The 23,077-nt window shown below is 36.4% G+C and overlaps 1 protein-coding gene across 3 annotated transcripts in view; it reads left to right on the top strand.

Moving 5' to 3' along the window:
- STK3 (serine/threonine kinase 3) overlaps positions 1-23,077 on the top strand; it is a 295,939-nt gene that overhangs the window by 75,123 nt on the left and 197,739 nt on the right. For 2 of the 3 annotated variants that reach the window (XM_058564697.1, XM_058564699.1), the window contains exons 5-6: positions 13,975-14,139; positions 14,648-14,815. The exons of the other annotated variant lie outside the window; for it this stretch is intronic. In XM_058564697.1, coding sequence (XP_058420680.1) covers positions 13,975-14,139; positions 14,648-14,815 — 333 coding nt within the window. The remainder of the gene's footprint in view (positions 1-13,974; positions 14,140-14,647; positions 14,816-23,077) is intronic. 3 annotated transcript variants of the gene reach the window in all.

Here is a 23,077-nt window from a genome sequence, read left to right as displayed (position 1 = left end):
GTGGTGAGGGAACACAAAATAATGAAGAGGAAGTTTCAACTTCTAAGTTATATATGTGTATTTTCCTGAAGGCTGGTGGTAGACTTGTTATTTTGTAATGGACATAATTGGGAAAGTCAAGTTTTGTTTGTTTGTTTGTTTTTTGCGTTTTTTTTGTTGATGTCATAATAGTTTATAACATTGTGAGATTCCAGTTGTACATTATTATTTGTCAGTCACCATATAAATGCACCCCATCACCCCTTGTGCCCACCCCCCAACTCCCTTCCCCTTAGTAACCACCAAACTGTTTTCTTGTCTGTGTGTTAGTTTATAGGGAAGGTCAAGTTTTATTTAGGCATCACTTCCTTAGAAGTGTGAAGGACGCATTAAGACAATTCTCACTGATTGTTAGTTTTATAACAGTGATTCTCAACTCCAGTGACAGACATTTGGTAGATATTGTAAGATCAGTTACTTATATAGTATTGATATGTGCCAGGCACTATTCTGAACACCTTACATATATTATTGCATTTAATCCTCATATAAGGATTGAACAACTGTGTGAGGTAAGAAATATTATTGACCTATTTTCCAGATGAGAACTGAATCATAGAGTGGTATAGTGGGAAAGAAAGAGTTGAAATTATAGATAAGTGCTAGAGTTGAACTGTAGTAGTTCAGAGCACAGACTCGAGGGCCAGACTGGGTTTGAATCCTGCCTCTGCTACATACTAGCTGCGTGAACTTGGGCAAGTTTCTTAACTTCTCTGTGACTCATTTTCTTCAAATGGGCTAAGAAGACTACCCTACTTCATTGAGTTGTTCTGAAGATTACATATATGTACAGTACTAGGAACAGCACCTGGCACATAAAGAGCCCTATGCGTATTTGTTGATGTTGTCATCATCATCTTATCGTCTCACTTATATAGATAGGAGGAGTGTCTTTGCATCTTGAACATTATCTATCAGATATGTTTGAGTAGAATAATACAGAGGACTATGGGACGAAGACAGAATTCTAGCATTCACCATTGATACTTTGAATTATCTTTGTTAATGAAGGACGTAATACACTTCATAAGATAGAGCTTACATTTTGGGTACAGTGAGAGATTTTTTAATAGAGGCAGGCAGTGGCTATTCAAAATATACTAGGATTTTTTTTTTTATCTTAGTGCTCTTAGAAGTAATGTTTTGTGCATAATAGCCTTTTTAGTAAATGTTTGATTTGTTGTTATCTTAAAAATATATGTTCTGCCTTGATGTTATGTACTACTTCAAACAGATTTTTTTTTCTTAGGAAGGCATACCAATTTCTTATTGATTTAAGATTTATTTGGAACTTCAAAGTTTGATATTATTTCCTAGTTAATAGTAGGCATCTTTTTGATATGTGTGGATTTCTATTCCATAAAGTGCTTTTTGGGGTTTATATTTGCCTCTGTGTTATTGGACTAATTCATGTTTGACTTTCCTAATCATTTTGTTGCATGTTCCCCCTTTGTGTAATAGATACTAGTTCATACAGGATTTACAACTCCATATATATTAAGTGCATTTCTGTTGTCTTCTGATCTCTTTTTCAGGAATCTTTTCATGTGGGAAAGGATTTTAAAATGTCTGTCCACTGACCATTTTCATAGTAGAGTATCAGTTCTCTTTCTCTTCAGATCAAGGGATTATAAGCAGCATGTATATATGTATATTTACATATGGTGTAAGTAGTGAAAGCTTTCATTTTGAATCACTAGTTGTGGGACTTTGTGATAGATTATTAATCTTTTTTTTTTTGCCAGACATCTGCAATCCAGATTTCATGAAAGGCAACCTTTCTCTGCCCTTTTGTATATAATAATGGCTAAAATATTCTAGTTATGTTTTCTAATGTATGTACTTTGTTTTGAGCAGATGAGTGTTTTTCTGGAAGAACCCCATAAATTTTTTATTGTTTAAAAACCTTGGCTGTTTTATACCCTCAACCCTCCTTTTTTTGGGTGGGATGAGATAGAGTGGTGAGGGGTAGAAGAGAATTACTGAGTTGCTCTGCTGTTTTCCCAGTGTTTTCCTCATGTTGAATACCTCAGAGCCCCATTAATATGTATGTATTCTTTTTCCCAAGAGAGAAGGAGTAAGAGGAGGAGAAGTTTTAGTCGTAAAGAAGTTGGAATCTGAGGCTTGATGGATGTTCAGATGCAGTCTTACATGTGAGCTTAAGTATTACTTTTGAGATTTAGGTGTTACAGAGATTGCTACTTAACTCCTCAAGTTTCTGTAAACCATTGATTTTTTTAGCAAGAGTTTTTGGTCATTATTGTGTGTAATTTTATCAAGTATGTCATAAAAACTGGTAGACACTGAAACATTCGAGAAGTTCTGTAAAAATGAGAAGTCTAAATGCAGTATTAATATAATTTGGAGTAAACATTTATTAGCTGGGGGAGGTGGTACTAGGAAAATGAATGCAAAAGGCAGACTTTTTAAAAAAGTCTGTTTGCTCCTTTTAAGGGCATGTTTATTTTACTTCCCCTGCCCCCAATTATTGTATCCTTTTTTGTTTGGGGGCAGAAAATAGAAGTCAGCTTCAGAGATCTCATGCTCTTAAATGTCTGAAATAACCTCTAGCATTTCTAGAGTTTGTCAGGGGTTGGTGCCTTATACAAACCTCTTTTCCAGGAACTTCCCTGCTTCTTAGTATCAACTTCAAGCAAGTTGACTGCATCAGTTTCAACTCTTGGTTGTAAGTTACAGAAAACCCAGCCTAAACTGGTTTAAGCCAAAAAGGGAATTTATTTGCTCACTTAACTAAAAATCTCTGCAGAGCTAGTTTCCTCCATAGCTTAATTCAGGGTAAAAGGAATTACTTGAATTCCTCTCTTTGTTCTGATGCCTCTGTATTGATTCCACTGTCACACAGACTCTTGCCTCATAGTTATAAGATGGTTGACAGCAGCTACCTGGCTTATACCTTTCTAGGTGAAACTCAGCAATCTTGTACCTCCCTGTTTCTGAATGGGTCATGTGCCTTTCTCTGAGCAAATCCTTGTGGCCATTGGAATGTGATGTGGTAATTGGATTAGACCTAGGTCATGTGTGTAATCTGGTGCTAGGATGGAGGTGACTACTAGAAATACATGGTCTGAGGATGGGGAAGTAGTGAATATGTTAGTGGGAGAGGGGTGAATGGGTTTTAGAATGGCAAAAAAAGAAACCACAGATATTTCTATTTATTTACCAATCCTAATATCAAAAAAAACCCCAAAATATCTTAGGAATAAAACACAATTAAAAAAAACACACACTTCTAAAATAGTTCCCAAAAGGAATGTTAAATATTAGAAGAGGTATCTGGTGACACTGGGAGTCAAAACAGTTGGGTCCACAACCCCTCCTACTTTTTGTCACAGTAAGGGATGGTAAGGTAGTTGTTTCTCAAGGAGCCTGTTTCTGCTATGTCAGCAGTAAATGTTTGCTGTAAGAATTCTCCTGGAAAGTCTACTCATCAGGATTGAAAACCTGTGTTTCCCTTTAGACCGGGATGGCCTGACCCTGGTATTAGTTCTGGTGTCCGTGGCCCCTTCTCTCACAAGGATTTTCTCACCCTGAGAAGGTACTACCGTTCAATGCCTTACTAGAATCTTAGAAGAATGAGTCCTTTTGTGTGGAAAGTAATTCTTGCTCCTTATTTGGTGTCTCCCATAGAGTGAGATTGAGTTCTAAGTGTATTTCACACATGCCTCTTAAAGTTCCAAGCCACAGAGTTAACATGACCATGCACTTGTAGGATTAGACCCTTAAAATTTTTCATAGCAATCATGTGTCACATCTTAATCTCTGATTAAATACATCATACACATCACACTCCATCACATCTTTTCTAAATCTTTTGATTGGATTATAAACACTTTTCTTTATGATTTTTCCACATTACAATCTAGCCCTGCAATAGACTTTCTCTTCTACCTTAACTAAGTAAATTAAGCTTACAAAGGTATTTCCTTGGCTTCCTGTGTTGGTAAGCTGCCCAGTCTTCACCTTAGTTGCTATTCTTCTTGGCATTTCTCCCAGTTCTCTTTCCCTTTCATCAGTCAGATCCACCTTCATACACTTTATTTTTATATTGTACATTCCTCTCCTGGCAGACTGCGTGTCACTGCCAGATCTAAGGGAAGCCCTGCCTCCCTGTCATAAAAGCCTGACCCTTAGCACACTGTGACAATGGTTATTTAGAGTGATGTGGTTTAGTGGAAGGGCTCCTGGATGTGGAATCAGAAGACCAAGTGTCAGTTCCTGAGTTGTTAACTTATTAGGTCTGTGACCCTGGGTACGCTGTGTAGCTCCTCCAAACTTCAGATGCCTGATCCTAAAATGGACCTAATATCACATTACTTGTCTTACCTACCTCTGTGTTCTCTTGTGAGGAGCAAAGATAATGAGTGTCAGAGCATTTTGTAACCTGTAAAGTTCTATACAAATGTAAATTGCTGTTTTGTTACTAAAGCAAAAACTTTAAAAAATGGTATTTAGTTTTTAATTACTAATGAGTTAAGAATTTTATAATATTTGTTAAAATAGTGGATATTCTCTAGGATTAGAAATTCTCTAGGATTAGAAAAACATATTAAAAGATTATTGTGTCTTATCCAGTAAAGTCTTGTTTAATCTTAGGAAATCAAGAAATGTATGTAAGTTAATTTTCCAGAAAATGGAAATTTAGCTCCTTATGTGGCAAATCTCTACTTTTAACAATTTTAGGTGGAGATCTTTTAAAATTGTATTGCGCAATTCTCTGTACTTTTAACCAGAATGTGTAAACTCCTCCCCCTTTTAATTATAAAAAATTAAGGAAAAAAATAAAAGCAATATGAGCACATTGTAAAAATTCCACTTGGTGCAGAAGAGGAACTCAGTGTCTTCTCACTCACTCCTCCATTTGACTTGCTTGAGGTAACGTCAGTTATCAGTTCCTTGTGGCTTCTTTGAGCACATTATGGATGCATATCTTGTTTTACACAAGGGAGTCATACTATATATGTGGTGTTCTATACTTTGCCTTTTTTTTTTTTTTAAACTTCTCTTAGATCTTAGAGATCTTCCCATACCAGTATGTATAGGTCTGTTTGTATGTGACAGAATGTATTCTTTTCATTACTTTGGATAAAATGAGTTCCGACCCTCCGGTTTTTGTCGTTATGATCAAAGCTGCAGGAAACTTTTGTACGTATGTATTGGCGTACTTGTGTTGTTATGGCCATTGGATACGCCTTGATAAATGGAATTACTAGGATAGAGGGCATGTTCATTTTTAATAACAGTTTTTTGTTGTTGTTGAGAGGGTGCTGCCTAAGCCATATGTGATTTTTTAGTGCTGAGACTATTTCAGTTTGAATTATGAAAGAAGTATGGATGCTTCACTGCATGTTCTGACTCTTCTTCATGTTTCCTAGTTTTGTCTAATTTCACTTCCATTATTAATTTCACCACAGAAATCTCCAGTGGGATTTTAAGCAAGGTTGTATACCTGTTAGCAACTACTACAGCTACTGCTGCTACTCCTGCTAGTATAAGTGATTTTGTTATTGTTTATATTCTCCACACTAGCTTTCTTACTTCTCATCTCTGGCTGAGAATCTGCTGTCAGAGTTTTCTTTCTAAAAATTCAGATATGATCATATCATTTTTCCACTTAAAAATTTGTGGGTATATAAAGCAGAGTTTGGCCCTAACCTACCTTCACATTTTGCACTATTTTCCCTTACACATTACATTCAAACACAAAGAACCATTCACTAGTACTGGACTTCATATATTTTTATGCTTTACACATACTTGGTATTTCTTTCCCTCTTCGGTCACCTGACAAACTTTGTTCATGCTTCAAGAATCAGCTCAAAAGTCACCTCTTCTGTGAAGGCTTCCTTGAGTGAGGAGAATGGTGTGGTGAGATTGTCAAGGCTGGTGGGAACCGTATCACTCAAGGCCTTGATGGTTAAATTCTGTGGTTTGGATTTTGTTTTAAGGGTGCTGATTCTGATGCATAATCAACTTTAGGAGCTGCTGTCCTGAAGTACTCCTATAGCTAATCTTCTTGTTGCAGGCATCACTTAATATTGTAATTATTTGTTCCTTTGCCTTTCCCTTCCCACTAAATTATGAGCACCATGAAGACAAGGGCAGCATAACAGGCTCTTAATAAATTCTTTTTAGTGACTACCTTCCATGGTTGTGTTTGGGTATTAAATGAAATGATACCCGTAATGTGGCTGGTATAGTAAAAACACAATCAGTGTAAGCTGTTGTTGATGTTATCATTATCATCACTGGATAGGTGAATCCTGACTTGGGGAATGTAGGATGATTTCTTGAAAGAGGCGAGATTTGATCCAGTCCTTAAAAGACTGTATAAGGATTACACTGGTGAGTTTTGGTGAAATAATTTTCAAGACTTTATGAACAGTCACTCTGAAAGTTGAAACTTAATAAAGTGTCTGTAATTGTCTGTCTATGGCACTTGAAAGGGAGAACCATGTCTTTTTTAGTTTTCTTAATAGATAATAGGTGTTAAATATAGATTTAATGCATTATTTTATATGCATGAATAGTTATGTGAAAAGGAAGTGTTTAGCTAAGATTGTCAAAGGTTCATTTTTATTTATTCATTTATTTATTTATTTATTGTGTGAGGAAGATCAGCCCTGTGTTAACATCTGCCAATCCTCCTCTTTTTTTTGCTGAGGAAGACTGGCCCTGGGCTAACATCCGTGCCCATCTTCCTCTACTTTATATGGGACGCCACCACAGCATGGCTTGCCAAGCGGTGCGTGGGTGCACGCCCAGGATCTGAACCGGCGAACCCCGGACCGCTGCAGCGGAGTGCGCGCCCTTAACCGCTTGCGCCACCAGGCCGGCCCCAAAGATTCACTTTTAGAAAATTTAAAATTCTTAATTTTATATGAACTCACAAAACCTCACTTGAATTTGTTTTTACTGACATAAAAACATTAAGGCAGTATGTGTATTTTGAAACAACTTGTGCATGTGCCCTTGAGACAAGTTGGTGAGTGCATTTTTATCAAAACCATATTCATAGTGACATATTAAATGTATCATATTATTATACTAATCATATGACTCTAGAAACAAAAGTAACCAGGGGACTAAAGCCTATCAAAACCATCTTTTTGTTTTTGTACAATGAGATTCTTTTTAAATTTGCCAATGAATTCATACCAGTATTGAAACCAGATGTAGACTTCCGTCTTTTAATCTATTAGCTCAGCTATAAAAGTCTTATTTCCATCCCTGATTACTGAGTTCATTCATGGTTTATTATCTCTCTTCCACTCTCCTTTTTTTTTTTTTTAATGTGATTCAAATGATTTTAAAATGACATTACCCCATTGGTATAGTGACAGAAATAAATTTAAACCTGTAGTGTATTGAAGATAACCTAATTAAATCCACAAATGAAATAGTCTGTTGATAAAATTTTTCATTGGAAAAAATTCTTGACAGATACTGCTAAAAGAAGTGTTAGCTGTGGTTTGAGAATGGATCTAAGAGTTTTCCGCCTTAGAACTGAAATCTTATGTTCTCTCCCTCTGTATAAAGCAGATCCTTTTTCCTGTTTTTTTTCCCCCCTAAGTGTTTTCAGTATAAACCTCACCATTTTGAAGTAGTTGGATATGGGTGTATCTGAACTGATGAAAAGTCTTAATTATAAAAATTAAAAAGGTAATACTTTAAATTATATGTAGTATTGGGAAGAAGTAGTTCTCTCTGTTGCCCAATAGAAATCTAGCTACTTTTGGTAACTGGCTGTGTTTATATGTAAATGAAATTTGTTAAAACATTTAAAGATTGTTTGAAAGCAAAACTCTATTTAGGAAAATGACTGTTAACTAACTAACTTCCTTCCTTCCTTCTTCCCCTCTTCCCTTCCTCCCTCCTCCCTTCCTCCCTTCCTTTCTTCCTTCCTTCCTCCCTCCCCCCACCACCCATGGTGTAAACATGTAGATCAAGGCCTACTGTATAGTGTCCATTAAGTAAATGCAAGTTCCTATCCCCTTTTCTCATACTTCTCCCTTAGTGACACAGAATACTTGTAGAGTGGCTTAAATGTTGATATAGAAATTCTCTTATCCAAAGTTCATGTGATACCGCTGATATTTAAAAGAGACTGGGTAAACATTTATTCCTCCAAATTTGCTAATTTCCTGCATTTTGGCACTTAAAAGGCTGAAATTTGGCCCATCACTTTTTACCATTTTTCTCATCTTAATGCAAGGAAAGAAAATGGACCTCACTTGATTTCAGAGTGCCATTATATTTCTCTTCTTCAGTTAATTGAGTTACTCCAGTTAATTATTTGAGTTACTCTGTTGATAGTCTTTCTCTGGACGTCAACTTCTTTTCTTATTCAGAGCCTTTTTTAATGCCACTTCCTCTTTCTTTCCCTAATTAATTGCTCTCCATTGTGGTTCCATTTCACTTTGAAAGTGCTTTTTATAATAGTTTTAAGACTTTATAAATCTGTCTTTCATGCGAGATTAGAACCCTGTGAGGTCAGGTTAGAGATTTTTTTAATTCAACGTAGGGCAGGTGCTCAGTAAATGTTTTTTCAGTGAATGAATGTTATATAGCACGTTTTAGAAAATACTTCTCCATTCTTAGATCACTTTTACACGTGATTTATAATCTTCCTGTCTGCCACACATGTGCTGTTATCCTGAGCAGCATTGTGACCCATATAGGATAATATACTCCAGACTCCTTGCCCATGGCCTGTAAAGACTTATATGACCTGGCCCTTGCCTGTCTCTCAGATCTCATCCGGAACTAGACTCCTCCTGCCTCACTAAACTTCAGCCTTTTTTCTTGAACTCAAATGTGGGAGGCTTTTTCTGGAATTAACGGGATTTTTGTCTTTTGTTTCATTTGTATGGAATGCTGTGTTCCCAGTTAGCAAATCACATGGTTGGCTTCCTCCTGTCATTTAGGCCTCAGCAGAAATGTCTCTCAGGCCTTCTTTCACGTCTACACTAAAGTTGCTTCTCAGTCATTCTCTGTCAATAGCTCTCTATTTTATTGTCTTCATAGCAATTGTCATTGACATTTTCTTGTGTTACCCTGTTTTCTATCAAATATTCATCCAATTATCCCTTCTCCTGTAGATTATAAGCTCCATGAGCTTGTTTTGTTCACTGCTATATTCTCAGCAACCGGTGTAATTCTTGGTATATAGTTCGTGCTTAATAAATACTTATTGAATGAGTAAATGGCATTCTGGATCAGGTGTCTTGCACTAGTGTGGATTTATCAAGTAAGAATCTTAGATTACCACTGAAGGTTGCAGGGTTGAGAGTTGGTTTAGGGTAGCCTTAGGGTCTTTTAATCTAGAAAGAGTTAGGAGGAGTTGGTACTTCCGAGGTTAGGGGAAGGAGATCCAAGTTGTTTGTTTCTTTTTTTTCGTGATGAAAGCAAATTTATCCAAAGCCAAACACATTATTCAAGATTACTACATACACATAAACATGTACAATACATTTATGACATTATATATTGGTATTAATACGCAAATGTAAACCGTCTTCCAGTTTGCTTAGAGATGTTAACATGGCCAGGGTTTTTTTTTTTTTTTAATTGAGGTGAAATTCATATAATATAAAATTAACCATTTTAATGTGAAAAATTCAGTGGCATTAGTGCATTCACAATGTTGTGTAATTACCACCTCTACCTAGTTCCAAAATATTTTCATCACCCCAAACTCATTAAGCAGTTGCTTTCCATTCCTGCTCTCCCCCCAGCCCCTGGCAACCACCAGTCTGCTTCCTTTCTCTATAGATTTACCTATTCTGAATATTTCACTTAAATGGAATCATACAATATGTGCCTTTTTGTGTATGGCATCTTTTACTTAGCATAATGTTTTCGAGGTCCATTCACATTGTGGCATATGTCAGTACTTGTCCTTTTTATGGCTGAATAATATTCCACTGTATGTATATACCATAATTTGTTTATCCATTCATCTGTTGATAGACATTTGGGTTGTTTCAACCTTTTGGCCATTTTGGATAGTACTGCTTTGAACACTCGTACATATATTTATTTGAGTACCAGTTTTCAATTTTTTTGAGTATATGTATATGGAATATATGGAGTATATATAATGGAATTGTTGGGTCATAAGGTCATTTTGTAAGTTTATGTTTAACTTTTTTTTTTTTTTTATTGATGTTTTAATGGTTTCTAACATTGTGAAATTTTGGGTTGTACATTTTTGTTTGTCCATCACCACATATATGACTCCCTTCACCCCTTGTGCCCACCCCCCACCCCCCACCCCCCACCCCCACTGCCCTGGTAACCACAGTCCAGTTTTCTCTGTCCATGTGTTGGTTTATATTCCACATATGAGTGAGATCATACAGTGTTTGTCTTTCTCTTTCTGGCTTATTTCACTTAACATAATACGCTCCAGGCCCATCCATGTTGTTGCAAATGGGACGATTTTGTCTTTTTTTATGGCTGAGTAGTATTCCATTGTATATATATACCACATTTTCCTAATCCACTCATCAGTCGAGGGACACTTAGGTTGCTTCCACTTCTTGGCTATGGTGAATAATGCTGCAATGAACATAGGGGTGCATAAGCCTCTTTGGATTGTTGATTTCAGGTGCGTTGGATAGATTCCCAGTAGTGGGATGGCTGGATCATAGGGCATCTCTATTTTTAATTCTTTGAGGAATCTCCATACCGTTTTCCATAGAGGCTGCACCAATTTGCATTCCCACCAGCTGTGTATGAGGGTTCCTGTTTCTCCACATCCTCTCCAACATCTGTTGTTTTTTGTCTTGGTGATTATAGCCATTCTAACAGGCGTGAGGTGATATCTTAGTGTTGTTTTGATTTGCATTTCCCTGATGATTAGTGATGTTGAGCATCTTTGCATGTGCCTATTGGCCATCTGTATATCTTCCTTGGAGAAGTGTCTGTTCATTTCCTCTGCCCATTTTTTGATCGGGTTGTTTGTTTTTTTGTTGTTCAATTGTGTGAGTTCTTTATATATTATGGAGATCAACCCCTTGTCAGATGTATGTTTTGCAAATATTCTCTCCCAGCTGGTTGGTTGTCTGTTCATCTTGATTCTGGTGTCATTTGTCTTATAAAAGCTCTTTAATCTGATAAAGTCCCACTTGTTTATTTTTTCTTTAGCTTCCCTAGTCTGGGTAGGCATGTCATCTGAAAAGAATCCTTTATGACCAATGTCAAATAGTGTGTTGCCCATATTTTCTTCTATGAGTTTTATAGTTTCAGGTCTCACCTTCAGGTCTTTGATCCATTTTGAGTTACTTTTTGTGAATGGCGATAGCACATGGTCCACTTTCATTCTTTTGCATGTGGCTGTCCAGTTTTCCCAACACCATTTATTGAAGAGACTTTCCTTTCTCCATTGCATGTTCTTAGCACCTTTGTCGAAAATTAGCTGTCCGTATATGTGTGGTTTTATTTCTGGGCTTTCAATTCTGTTCCATTGATCTGTGTGTCTGTTTTTGTACCAGTACCATGCTGTTTTGATTACTATTGCTTTGTAGTATGTTTTGAAGTCAGGAATTGTGATGCCTCCTGCTTTGTTCCTTTTCTTTAGGATTTCTTTAGCTATTCGGGGTCTTTTGTTGCCCCATATAAATTTTAGTATTCTTTTTTCTATTTCCATGAAGAATGTCATTGGGATTCTGATTGGGATTGCATTGAATCTGTAGATTGCTTTAGGTAATATAGACATTTTAACTATGTTTATTCTTCCAATCCACGTGCATGGGATATCTTTCCATTTCACTGCTTTGAACACTCATGTACATATATTTATTTGAGTACCAGTTTTCAATTTTTTTGAGTATATGTATATGGAATATATGGAGTATATATAATGGAATTGTTGGGTCATAAGGTCATTTTGTAATTTTAAGTTTAACTTGTTAAAAAAAACTTTTTGAAGAACTCAATATTGGTTTTCACAGTGGCTGCACCGTTTTACATTCTCACCAGAAATGCACGAGAGTTCCAATTTCTTCACATCCTTGCCAACACGTTTGCTATTTTTTTGGTTATAGCCGTCCTGGTGGTGTGAAGTGGTACCTCATTGTGTTTTGATTTGCATTCCCTAATGACTAATGATGATGATGTTGAACATCCTTCTTTTCATGTGTGGCCATTTGTATATCTTCTTTGCAGAAACGTCTGTTTAGGTTCTTTGCTCATGTTTAAATTTGATTGTCTTTTTGTTGTTGAGTTGGAAGAGTTCTTTATATATTCTGGATACTAGACCCTTATCAGATATATGATTTGCAAATATTTTCTCCCATTCTGTAGGTTGTTTTTTCACTTTCTTAATAATGTCCTTCAATGCATAAAAGTTTTTAATTTTGATGAAGTTCTGTTTATCTATTTTTTTCTCTTGTTGCTTGTGCTTTTAATGTCATGTCTAATGATCCATTGCCAAACCCAAGGTCACGAAGATTTACCCATATGTTTTCTTCTAAGAGTTTTATGGTTTTAACTCATATTTGGGTTGTCGATCCATTTTGAGTAAAGTTTTGCATCTGATGTGAGGTAGAGGTCCAACTTCATTTTTTTGCATGTAAATATCCAGTTGTCCCTCATGTTGTTTATTTATGAGACATGAGCCACTGTGGGATTGGTGGTGGTGGAAGCAAGCTTCTTTAAGTAGGTATTTGTACATTCTGCATAGTTTTATATATTTAATTTCCACTGTATTTTCCTATTATCCCACTGTTGGGCAGTTGAACTCTTTTTTCTTTTTTTTCTCTCATGTGGAGCATTGTCCTCTATCTTATATAAATTGAGATTCTCCCGCTTCCTTTGACTTATTTCTTTGGATTATATTTGCTGGTTGTACTTATAGTAAGAAGTAGGTCTTATTATTCTGAACTTTTGATATCACTTGAATGTATTTAAAAACTAAGAGGATGTTTTCAATAAAAATAGAAGCTTTCATAGGTTGCACTTGAACAAGGTTTGTCAAGAGAGGCAGTATAGCATAGTGGTTAAAAGCATAGATTATGATCAGACAGGACTCACATCTTGGTCTCTTGTTATTGTTAGTTGTTTGTGGCCAGAAGGAAGTTACAGAACCTCTATGAAATAACTTCCTCATTTGTCAAATGGTGCTAATAATAGTATTTACCTTATAGGGTTGTTATAGCATAAATGAAATGATGCATGTAAAACTCTTAACACAATGCCTATTACAGTTAGCACTGGCTCTACTGCTGTCACTACTAAGAATGTTTCTTTTCCCTCCCCTCTCTTCCTTGGCCTTCTTTTCTCCTCCATCCCCTCTTTTCCTTCCCCTCACAGCCTTTGTTTGTGTTTCCATTTTCCTAGTCTTTCTCTGACATTTTCATTTTTGAGTTCTCTTTATTAGGGTCAGAAATCCAGGACTTGAGTGGATTAGGAATGACTTTACTTGAGGTAAGAGTGGTATTGGTGTAAATGGTTTGTGCAGAGACTCTTGGCAAGCCATTCTTCCGCCTTTCCTTTCCTTTATATAAAACTGTTGGTTCTCATTTTCATCAAGAATTGGAGGCATCACAGGGGAGATTGTCTGAATTTACTTTTTCAGGATGGATAGCCATGAGATTGCCGCCTCAGTGTTAGCAGAGGTAGGAAGTAGTGATTTCTCAGGGTCATGTTGATTCTTGGGATATATTATGTGCTTTAGGAGTGACATTGATATTTTTGAAGAAAGGAGAAATTTAATGACGAAATTTTCTTTCATCAGTGAAGTGTGTAATATGAGTGACAGAGAATATTTGTGGGGGAAAAAGAGGTTCTACCTTTTAGCCTTTTGCTAGAGGTTTAATAATCATTAGAAAGAAGTGCTTGTTACCAGTGCTCTCTTGTAAGAGTTTATATAACATGATATTTCGATCTAGTTTTTAACGTATTTCTTTCCAGTTAACAGAAGATGAAATTGCTACTATTCTTAAATCTACTTTGAAAGGACTGGAATATTTACACTTTATGAGAAAAATACACAGAGATATAAAAGCTGGAAATATTCTCCTCAACACAGAAGGACATGCAAAATTGGCAGATTTTGGAGTGGCTGGTCAGTTAACAGTAAGTGTAATAATTTTGGAAACACTTTTGGTTTATAGGTCCAGGTTTGATTGTGACTAAACTTTGATAAAAATCTTTTGGGGTATGGAAAGAAATATATAACTTCATTGTTCTTGGGGAGAAGGAGCTGTAATTTTAGTATTTTTTATTACTTTTATGTACAATTTAAGAAACATTGAATGAATATGAAAATATATGTTGTCATCAAAATGCTTGAATGTTCAAAAAGGAAAGCTACATTGGTTCGTTTCTGTAGCTTTTGTTGTTATAGTATTGTCTTTAATGAAGGTAGTAGGGCTAAGTTACTTGTGGACTCTTGGTTATTTCAGAATTGAAAATTCCTAAATATGTCGCGTCATAACTAGCTGAAGTTTTAGGAAAATAGTCAGTTTCAGATATAATCGGTAGTATTTGAAGGTTGCACATATGTAGTTTAAAGAATATTTTGGCAAATAGATTTCCTTAGTGTTATTGTAGTAGTGTTTATGTCTTTGTAATGTTTTTGCAGGATACAATGGCAAAACGCAATACTGTGATAGGAACTCCATTTTGGATGGCTCCTGAGGTAATTCAAGAAATAGGCTATAACTGTGTGGCTGACATCTGGTCCCTTGGCATTACTTCTATAGAAATGGCCGAAGGAAAGCCTCCTTATGCTGATATACATCCAATGAGGGTAAGAAAATGATGGTTTACTAAAAATGTCAATGTTAAAAGTGTTGCAGTTTTCTAATATCAGTGTAAGTAAATATAAAGTAAATAAATTCATTTGAATTTGGGTTCTGTGCAAAAAATAATAAAATTAGCTGTCAAAGAGTAGTGACTATTAACTTCTCTCCCTTCACATCCTTAATTGTGAGTAAAGAAGTGAAGACTCTGTTTCTCTCTACAATCACTGTTTTCTTCCCCAAGAAATATAACTGTAAAATTTTCCTGTACTTTTCAATGGAAGAATGGGTGGGTCAGTCTACTACATTCTTTAGCTCATTGTATTCTCAATGTGGCGGTGGAGGCTTTGGAAGAAATTGATTCTTACTTTTCTACCCACCCTGCAAATTCTACCTTTCGGTGTTTTTGTTTCTCCCCTTTTTCCTCTCTGGTCTGGCTAATACTAAAAAAAATCCTTATTTCTAGTATTGCTATGTACCTGTAAGCAAATTAATCTAATTTCCTTAGTGCTCAGTGAGAAAATAGAATTCCTTTTTTGAACATTATTATATGCATCTATGAATTCTTTTTCCAGGATAGTTTTTGAGTTTGAAGTGTAAACCTTGCATATTCAAGTCTAATTGCCTATGCTTTAGGGTTTGTGATAATAGAGTTTCTAGATTTTTAGTATGCAAATCTCAATTCATTATAGGTGAGTACGTTTATCTTTGTAAGCTTATTGCCCTCTAGTGGCTGTAGTCATCTCAAGAAGAAAGGATAGGAATGAAGGGAAAGAGAGAAAGGAAGAGAGAAAAAGTGTGTGTGTGTGTGTGTGTAGAGAAGAGAAGATGGTGTCAGATGATGTCAGGATGCCTGGAGAAGTGTGTGAAGTAAATAGATGGGGAGGAAAAAGAATGCAGTATTTTAGAATATCTGAAGAAGAATAAATTAGAATTATATCTGATATTACAATGCTATTATGGATTGAATTTCAATAGTGTAGGTAATAGTATACTATACTGAAAATATTTAAAAATATGCCTGCCACATTTAAAGAGAATTCTTTGAGTAATACTGTTGTATATAATATGTATCATCTTTCTTGTGCATATAAATTCCTTTTGCTAAAGTGAAAAAGAACATGAATTGTTTGTTTGAAAATAACATGAAAAACAAGGTTGGCATAAAGTCAGCAACGCAAACTCTCATTTCTTCTCTGATTATTAGTTATTTTTGGTACTTTTAGTTAGGATGTTTTTAGGGTGATCCTCAAACTAGATGTATTTGAGTTTGAGTCAGTGCAGTTAACTAAATTGTCCAAGGCAACCTAGCTAAGTGCCAGAGCTGGGATTTAACTCAGGACTTAGATTATTACTGTTCTGCCTCCTCCGTGTATAAATCTTATTTTTTCTAACCAAATAGTTCAACATATTAAATTTGACCCTGAGATAGTCTCTTTAGCAGATACCAAAGAATTTTAATATGTGGCCCCTGCCTTCCAGGATCTTAAAATATCACTTGACAGTTTGAATTAACACATATGAAATAGTAAAAATATACTTGAAGATAGTATTTATTTTTAAAATTCTGTCTTTCTCACAGACTTTCTAGGATGCCCTGCTTACTTTTTTCTACCAGTCCAAATCCTACCCATTTTTGAAGTCCCAACTTAAGATTTTATTTCTGTATAGAGCCTTCCTTGATGGCCACCACCTAAGTAGATTTCTCTTTTTTCCTCACAATTTGTATATAACAATTCTTGACTCTACAGTTCTTTTGGACAGTTTATCAGGTGTTGCCTTGTGAATTTCCAAACACAATTGGGTTTTAAGTTGCTATTCAAATTATGTTATCATTATTTAACTTTTCTCATGTTTGTGAACTACTTTTACAAATTAGAGTATGAACTGTGGGCTGGCCCCATGGCTTAGCGGTTGGGTGTGCGCGCTCCGCTGCTGGCGGCCCAGGTTCGGGTCCCGGGCGTGCACCGACACACTGCTTCTCCGGCCATGCTGAGGCCGCGTCCCACATACAGCAACTAGAAGGATGTGCAACTATGACATACAACTATCTACTGGGGCTTTGGGGAAAAAAAAAGGAGGAGGATTGGCAATAGATGTTAGCTCAGAGCTGGTCTTCCTCAGCAAAAAGAGGAGGATTAGCATGGATGTTAGCTCAGGGCTGATCTTCCTCACAAAATAAATAAATAAATAAATAAATAAATAGAGTATGCACTGCAAGTATTGGGGAAACTGTCAAGATCATGTGGCAGATACTAGTTTTCCAAAATTTGAGTCTTCACTTGAAAGCTCAAATTTTATCATTGGTAACAAATACTATAGTTTTCCTTGAAATGACAGATTCGCTTGGTTCATTTTTGAGACAACATCTGTCAGATACCCAAGTCTGAATAGCTGTAGTTTTCTGTCAGTTATTCTTTCAAGTAAAGAAGGTGTTCCTTGAAAAAAGAGTTGCACCTTATTTAGTTTGCAGTTCAGTCACACACAAGTGCTTTTTTTCGAGATAATTATTGTTCTTCTGTATACAGGGCAAGTGCTTTATCTGTATTTCCCATTCTGTCACACAGAATATTAAAAAGATGTGTGTTCAAGAGTAGAAATTTAATAAAATTAATAATCTTCACTGCTTCATCAAGGTTTAGAATAGTTTGATGGGGAGTTGGATGAGAGGATAAAAGAAAGAGCTGTCCATCAGAAAAAAGATTGTTGAGGAGTGAGCTCAAGTTGGAAAGTGAGAAATTGTAGTGTCTTCAATCCTAGTTTGTGGGCTTTCCTCTAGCAACGCTTAGCAGTGGAATGGAGTGCATTATGGCCTTGAACCCAGGTTTGGGTTTTAATGAATGAGTGTCTTTGGAAGGAGGGGCTACAGGGCATTTAGGGATGCTGTTGAGAGAGTAGTTCAGGTGGGTACCAATGGGATACAGACTGGAAAGAGAGGAAAGAGTATCAGGAAATGGAGGGATCAAGGAGCTAGGCAATGTTCACCACTCTTGCTGCATAGCAGCCACCTGGGGAGCTTTGAAAAAATTCTGGTGCTTGAGTCTTACCCCAAACCAGTTAATTCAGATCTCAGTCTTTTCAGTGAGGTTAGAGAGCAGATAAAGTGGTAGTTAAGGTGTGAAAAAGCTGATATGATATGAAACTGTGACTAGTGAGTGAAATATTGAAGTTTTCTTTTGCAATTAAAATTTTTCTTTAACAACTTTGTGAAATAAATATTTTAATCTCCATTCTAATGGGTAGATTGGATGAAGTGGATATTTAAAGGATTATATTATTTGTTAAGATGACACAACTTGTAAGTGGTAAAACTGTGATATGAACTCAAGCTAGTCTGTGCTTTTGCCTAGACACCAAAGAAATATCTTCTGTGTTTATATCTCAACTGTATGCAAATGGAGGAGTGGTTTGCAAAAATAAGGAATCTACAGACCGTAAAATCTCATCATTATAATTTTTTATGCGTGTGTGTGTGAGGAAGATTAGCCCTGAGCTAACGTCCGTTGCCAATCCTCCTCTTTTTGCTGAGGAAGATTGGCCCTGGGCTAACATCCGTGCCCATCTTCCTCCACTTTATATGGGACACTGACTGCCACAACGTGGCCCAACATGGCAGTGCATCAGTCTGCTCCTGGGATCTGAACCCGCGAACCCTGGGCCACCGAAGCGGAGCACGTGAACCCAACCGATATGCCACCCGGCTGGCCCCTCGTCATTATAATTATTAATTTAAAATATGAACCTTCTAAGTTTTCCAGAGTGGCAGGAAGTATGGACAGATTTAATTTTTTTTCTTTTGCTCCCCACTCATTTTTTGGGTAGCAATATAGGCTAATGAGATAACCAGTAGTCTACAAAGTTGTCACAATAGAATGAAGATGGGATTGATGGAAAGATCCCTACAACAGATGGAAGCAAAGAATGCTAGTTATTTTAATATAAGTAAAGGATATTATACAATTTACTGTGTATAGCTGGCTATCTAGAACAGGAGACAAAGTTAGAATGTGGCAGGCTGGCTTCTCTAGCCTCCACATCCTGGGGGGTGCCCAGCCACTATCGATACTGCCTGACTGGAGTGAGGATTCTATCCAGTCTTTTCTCACAAGGGTGTAGCCCTTTCCACTACGCCTGCCCTCTAGATGCATATAATAGGAACCACCCCTGAACAGCGATGCTGACTCCTAGACTGAGTGAACTGGGAGTTGGTTTCCTAGTCATTTTCTCAGACATACCCTCTTTTTAGTATGCCCAGGCTCCAGGACTGCTTGAGACTCATTCTTGGTTAGGCCAGCAAGAATTAGGGGCAAGAAGTGATGCATCAAGCTCGAATAATTTATAATGGAGTTACTGCTGCCTAAATAGTTACAAATTAATATTGTTTTTCACTGATTAAGCTTTTTGTAGGACATATGTTTTGAGGGATGTGAAGAATTTAAAGATGGCACTAAATTAGAAAATGAAAGCGATTAAGTTAAATTGGAACTTGGCAGTTAATTGAGAATGGGTCTTTTGAAGGCGTTAAGGCCAAGGTCATTTGTTGTATGTGCTTTAGTTTATCAGTTTATCAAAGATTGATACTTTGTTTAATCATTCTTGAGAGAGATTAAGAGATATTTGGAATATAGATATTCAAGGAAGAATTTCGTAATAAAAAGAGCTATTAAAAGCACTGGATTTGTTTGATGGCAAAGGATAAACTAAATTTGTTAGTTTTGATAGAGCTATCTTTTTTCTTTTTTTGGAGTCACTTGTAGTGTATGCAAAGCATATCTTCACTGTGGTGGATAGTAATATCTGTTTATAAAGGGCAACAGTGAAGTACACGTTAAACATGTGAAGCTTTGTACTTATGAGAGGGATGAAAATGTGTCATATCCAGCTATTAGATTAAAACTAATGAATAATGGCAAAAAGAAGTAATTTACATCCAGCTATTAGATTAAAATTAATGAGTGATGGCAAATGGAAGTAAATCTTCTCACAATGTTAAGGGAAACCAATTTTATCAAAACCCAGTTTATTTTAAAAAGTTAAATATGAAGCCACTGAATTAATTTTGGTCAGTTAAATAAATAAAAGATTAAAACAATTTAATTTTGAATTCAGTTAACCTCATACCTGTGTGGAGATCAGTCTTCTATCTTTCTCAGCCCTTTAGGAAATATAATTTTCAAAACCCAGGAAATGAGTGAATAGTATCATTTTTCTAAATATCTATCACTGTATCCCTCCACCAAATCCAAGCACTTTATTCCTTAGACATCACTAAGACCACACTGATTCTTTTAAATACAGTTTTGCTTATGTTTTGTTTTGTTTTACAAGCTTTTGTGTTTTGTTACCTGTTGCTCAGCATAGTGGAAGGAGTAAGGAAAGAACTGTTTGAGTCAGACTAAGGACACAGGCAAAGTGACTGATGATTTCTTAACATCAACTGAAGGAAAGGAAATCAAAATCAAACTAAGAATTTTACATCTATACAATATCATACTGAATGTTCATTACCTTTTAAAAATAAGATGTATAAATACATAGTATATTCTAGGAAGATTTATGTCAAATGTGACTTGAGACAATTGGAGACATTTAAATGACAATTTTCTGGAAATTCAACTTATATACAACTTGACAATCTCTATTTAAGAGTAAATTAGGAGTTATTTTAGACTAAAAAAAGATCTCTCTGTCTATAGATGTATATGTCATAACATTACTTACTTACGAGGAAAGGAACCCTGTAGATATTTTCAACATGGAAAAGTTATTTTTTAATTTTTTTGTTTTAGCTCTTCTTTTTTTATTGATGTCATAATAGTTGACAACATTGTGAGATTCCAGTTGTACGTTATTATCTGTCAGTCACCATATAAATGTGCCCCTTCATCCCTCATGCCCACTCCCCAATTCCCTTCCGCCTGGTAACCACCAAACTCTTCTCTCTGTCCGTGTGTTAGTTTATATTCCACATATGAGAGAGGTCATACAGTGTTTGTCTTTCTCTCTCTGGCTTATTTCACTCGACATAATACCCTCCAGTGTTTGTCTTTCTCTCTCTGGCTTATTTCACTCGACATAATACCCTCCAGGTCCATCCATATTGTAGCAAATGGGACGATTTTGTCTTTTTTTATGGCTGAGTAGTATTTGATTGTATATATATACCACATCTTCTTTATCCAGTCAATGTTGATAGACACTTAGGTTGCTTCCACGTCTTGGCGATAGTGAATAATGCTGCAATGAACATAGGGGTGCATAAGCCTCTTTGGATTATTGATTTCATGTTCTTTGGATAAATACCCAGAAGTGGGATAGCTAGATCATAAAGTATTTCTATTTTTAATTTTTTGAGGAATCTCCATACTGTTTTCCGTAGAGGCTGCACCAGTTCGCATTCCCAGCTGCAGTGAATGAGGGTTCCCTTTTCTCCACATCCTCTCCAACATTTGTTATTTTTTGTCTTGGTGATTATAGCCATTCTCACGGGTGTAAGGTGATATCTTAGTGTAGTTTTGATTTGCGTTTCCCTGATGATTAGTGATGTTGAACATCTTTTCATGTGCCTATTGGCCATCTGTATATCTTCCTTGGAAAAATGTCTGTTCATATCCTCTGCCCATTTTTTGATCAGGTTGTTTTTGTGCTGTTCAGATGTGTGAGTTCTTTATATATTGTAGAGGTTAACCCCTTGTCGGATATATGGTTTGCAAATATTTTCTCTGGGCTGGTGGGTTGTCTTTTCATTTTGATCCTGGTTACATTTGCCTTGCAGAAGCTCTGTAGTCTGATGAAGTCCCACTTGTTTATTTTTTCTTTTGTTTCCCTTGTCCCAGTAGACATGGAATTCGAGAAGATCCCTTTATGACCAATGATGAATAGTATACTGCCTATATTTTCTTCCAGGAGTTTTATAGTTTTGGGTCTCACCTTCAGGTCTTTGATCCATTTTGAGTTAATTTTTGTGCATGGCGAAAACAGATGGTCTGCTTTCATTCTTTTGCAAGTGGCTGTCCAGTTTTCTCAGCACTATTTATTGAAGAGACTTTCCTTTCTCCATTGTGTGTTCTTTGCTGTTTTGTCGAAGATTAGCTGCCCGTAGATGTGAGGTTTTATTTCTGGGCTTTCAATTCTGTTCCATTGATCTGTGTGTCTGTTTTTGTACCAGCACCATGCTGTTCTGATTACTATCGCTTTGTAGTACGTTTTGAAGTCAGGGATTGTGATGCTTCCAGCTTTATTCTTTTTTCTCAGGATTGCTTTAGCTATTTGGGGTCTTTTGTTGCCCCATATGAATTTTACTATTCTTTGTTCTAGCGGAAAAGTTATTTTTGATGATTGATGTTTTTGAAAATGATGTTATCTTTCTTTCCTGAAGAACCTTTTCCTTAACTTTGCTGTTTTTTCCAACTAGCCTGTCTAACTCGCCATTTTTTTTTTGAGAAACATAGAGAAACATACATTTTAATAAGTAAGGTAAATGCTCCAGTATGTGCAAGGTAAAAACAGACATTAGGAGAAAAGAAAATCACACTTTATAGTGCATATTAAAAAATAAAACACACTCACAGTAGCTTCCCTCATTGCAGATCACGTGGCACTACTTTTTTCACAAGTAAGTATATTCCTAATCCAACACAATTCCTTAAAAAAAAAAAAGACATACAAAAACAGGTAGTCATATCCATGTCTAAGGAGTGAAAACTGAGTTAACTATTTTTTTGTGTGTGTGTGTGAGGAAGATCAGCCCTGAGCTAACATCTGATGCCAGTCCTCCTCTTTTTGCTGAGGAAGATTGACCCTGGGCTAACATCTGTGCCCATCTTCCTTTACTTTACATGGGATGCTGCCACAGTGTGGCTTGACAAGTGGTGTGTTGGTGCACGCCTGGGATCCAAACTGGCGAACCCTCAGCTGCTGCGGTAGAGCACGTGCGCTTAACCACTACGCCACTGGGCCGGCCCCTGAGTTAACCGTTTTTTAATTAAAATGAATCCATGACCTTGTTCCTGCCCGGTTAATAATTAGGTTGAGAAAATCTGGAATACTGGGCTGGGGTAGAGGTGAGAGTTGAGCAATACCGTACCTACACCCAGCACACTTACACATCTTCCATCTCCCAGTCCCTACTGTATATGGCTCAATAGACACCTGGGCCATCTTATTGTGTGTGCATGGCACTGCCTTCTGGAAGATTCCACACAGTCATTTAACATGGTGGGCAGAGGACCAGTATCTTCATTTCATCTAGGAGTGGATGAAGGAATATG

Source organism: Diceros bicornis, chromosome 21 (assembly GCF_020826845.1).
Source record: "Diceros bicornis minor isolate mBicDic1 chromosome 21, mDicBic1.mat.cur, whole genome shotgun sequence".
NCBI lineage: Eukaryota > Metazoa > Chordata > Mammalia > Perissodactyla > Rhinocerotidae > Diceros > Diceros bicornis.
Note: the sequence above shows the minus strand (reverse complement) of the source record. Positions and strands in the feature narration are given on the sequence as shown.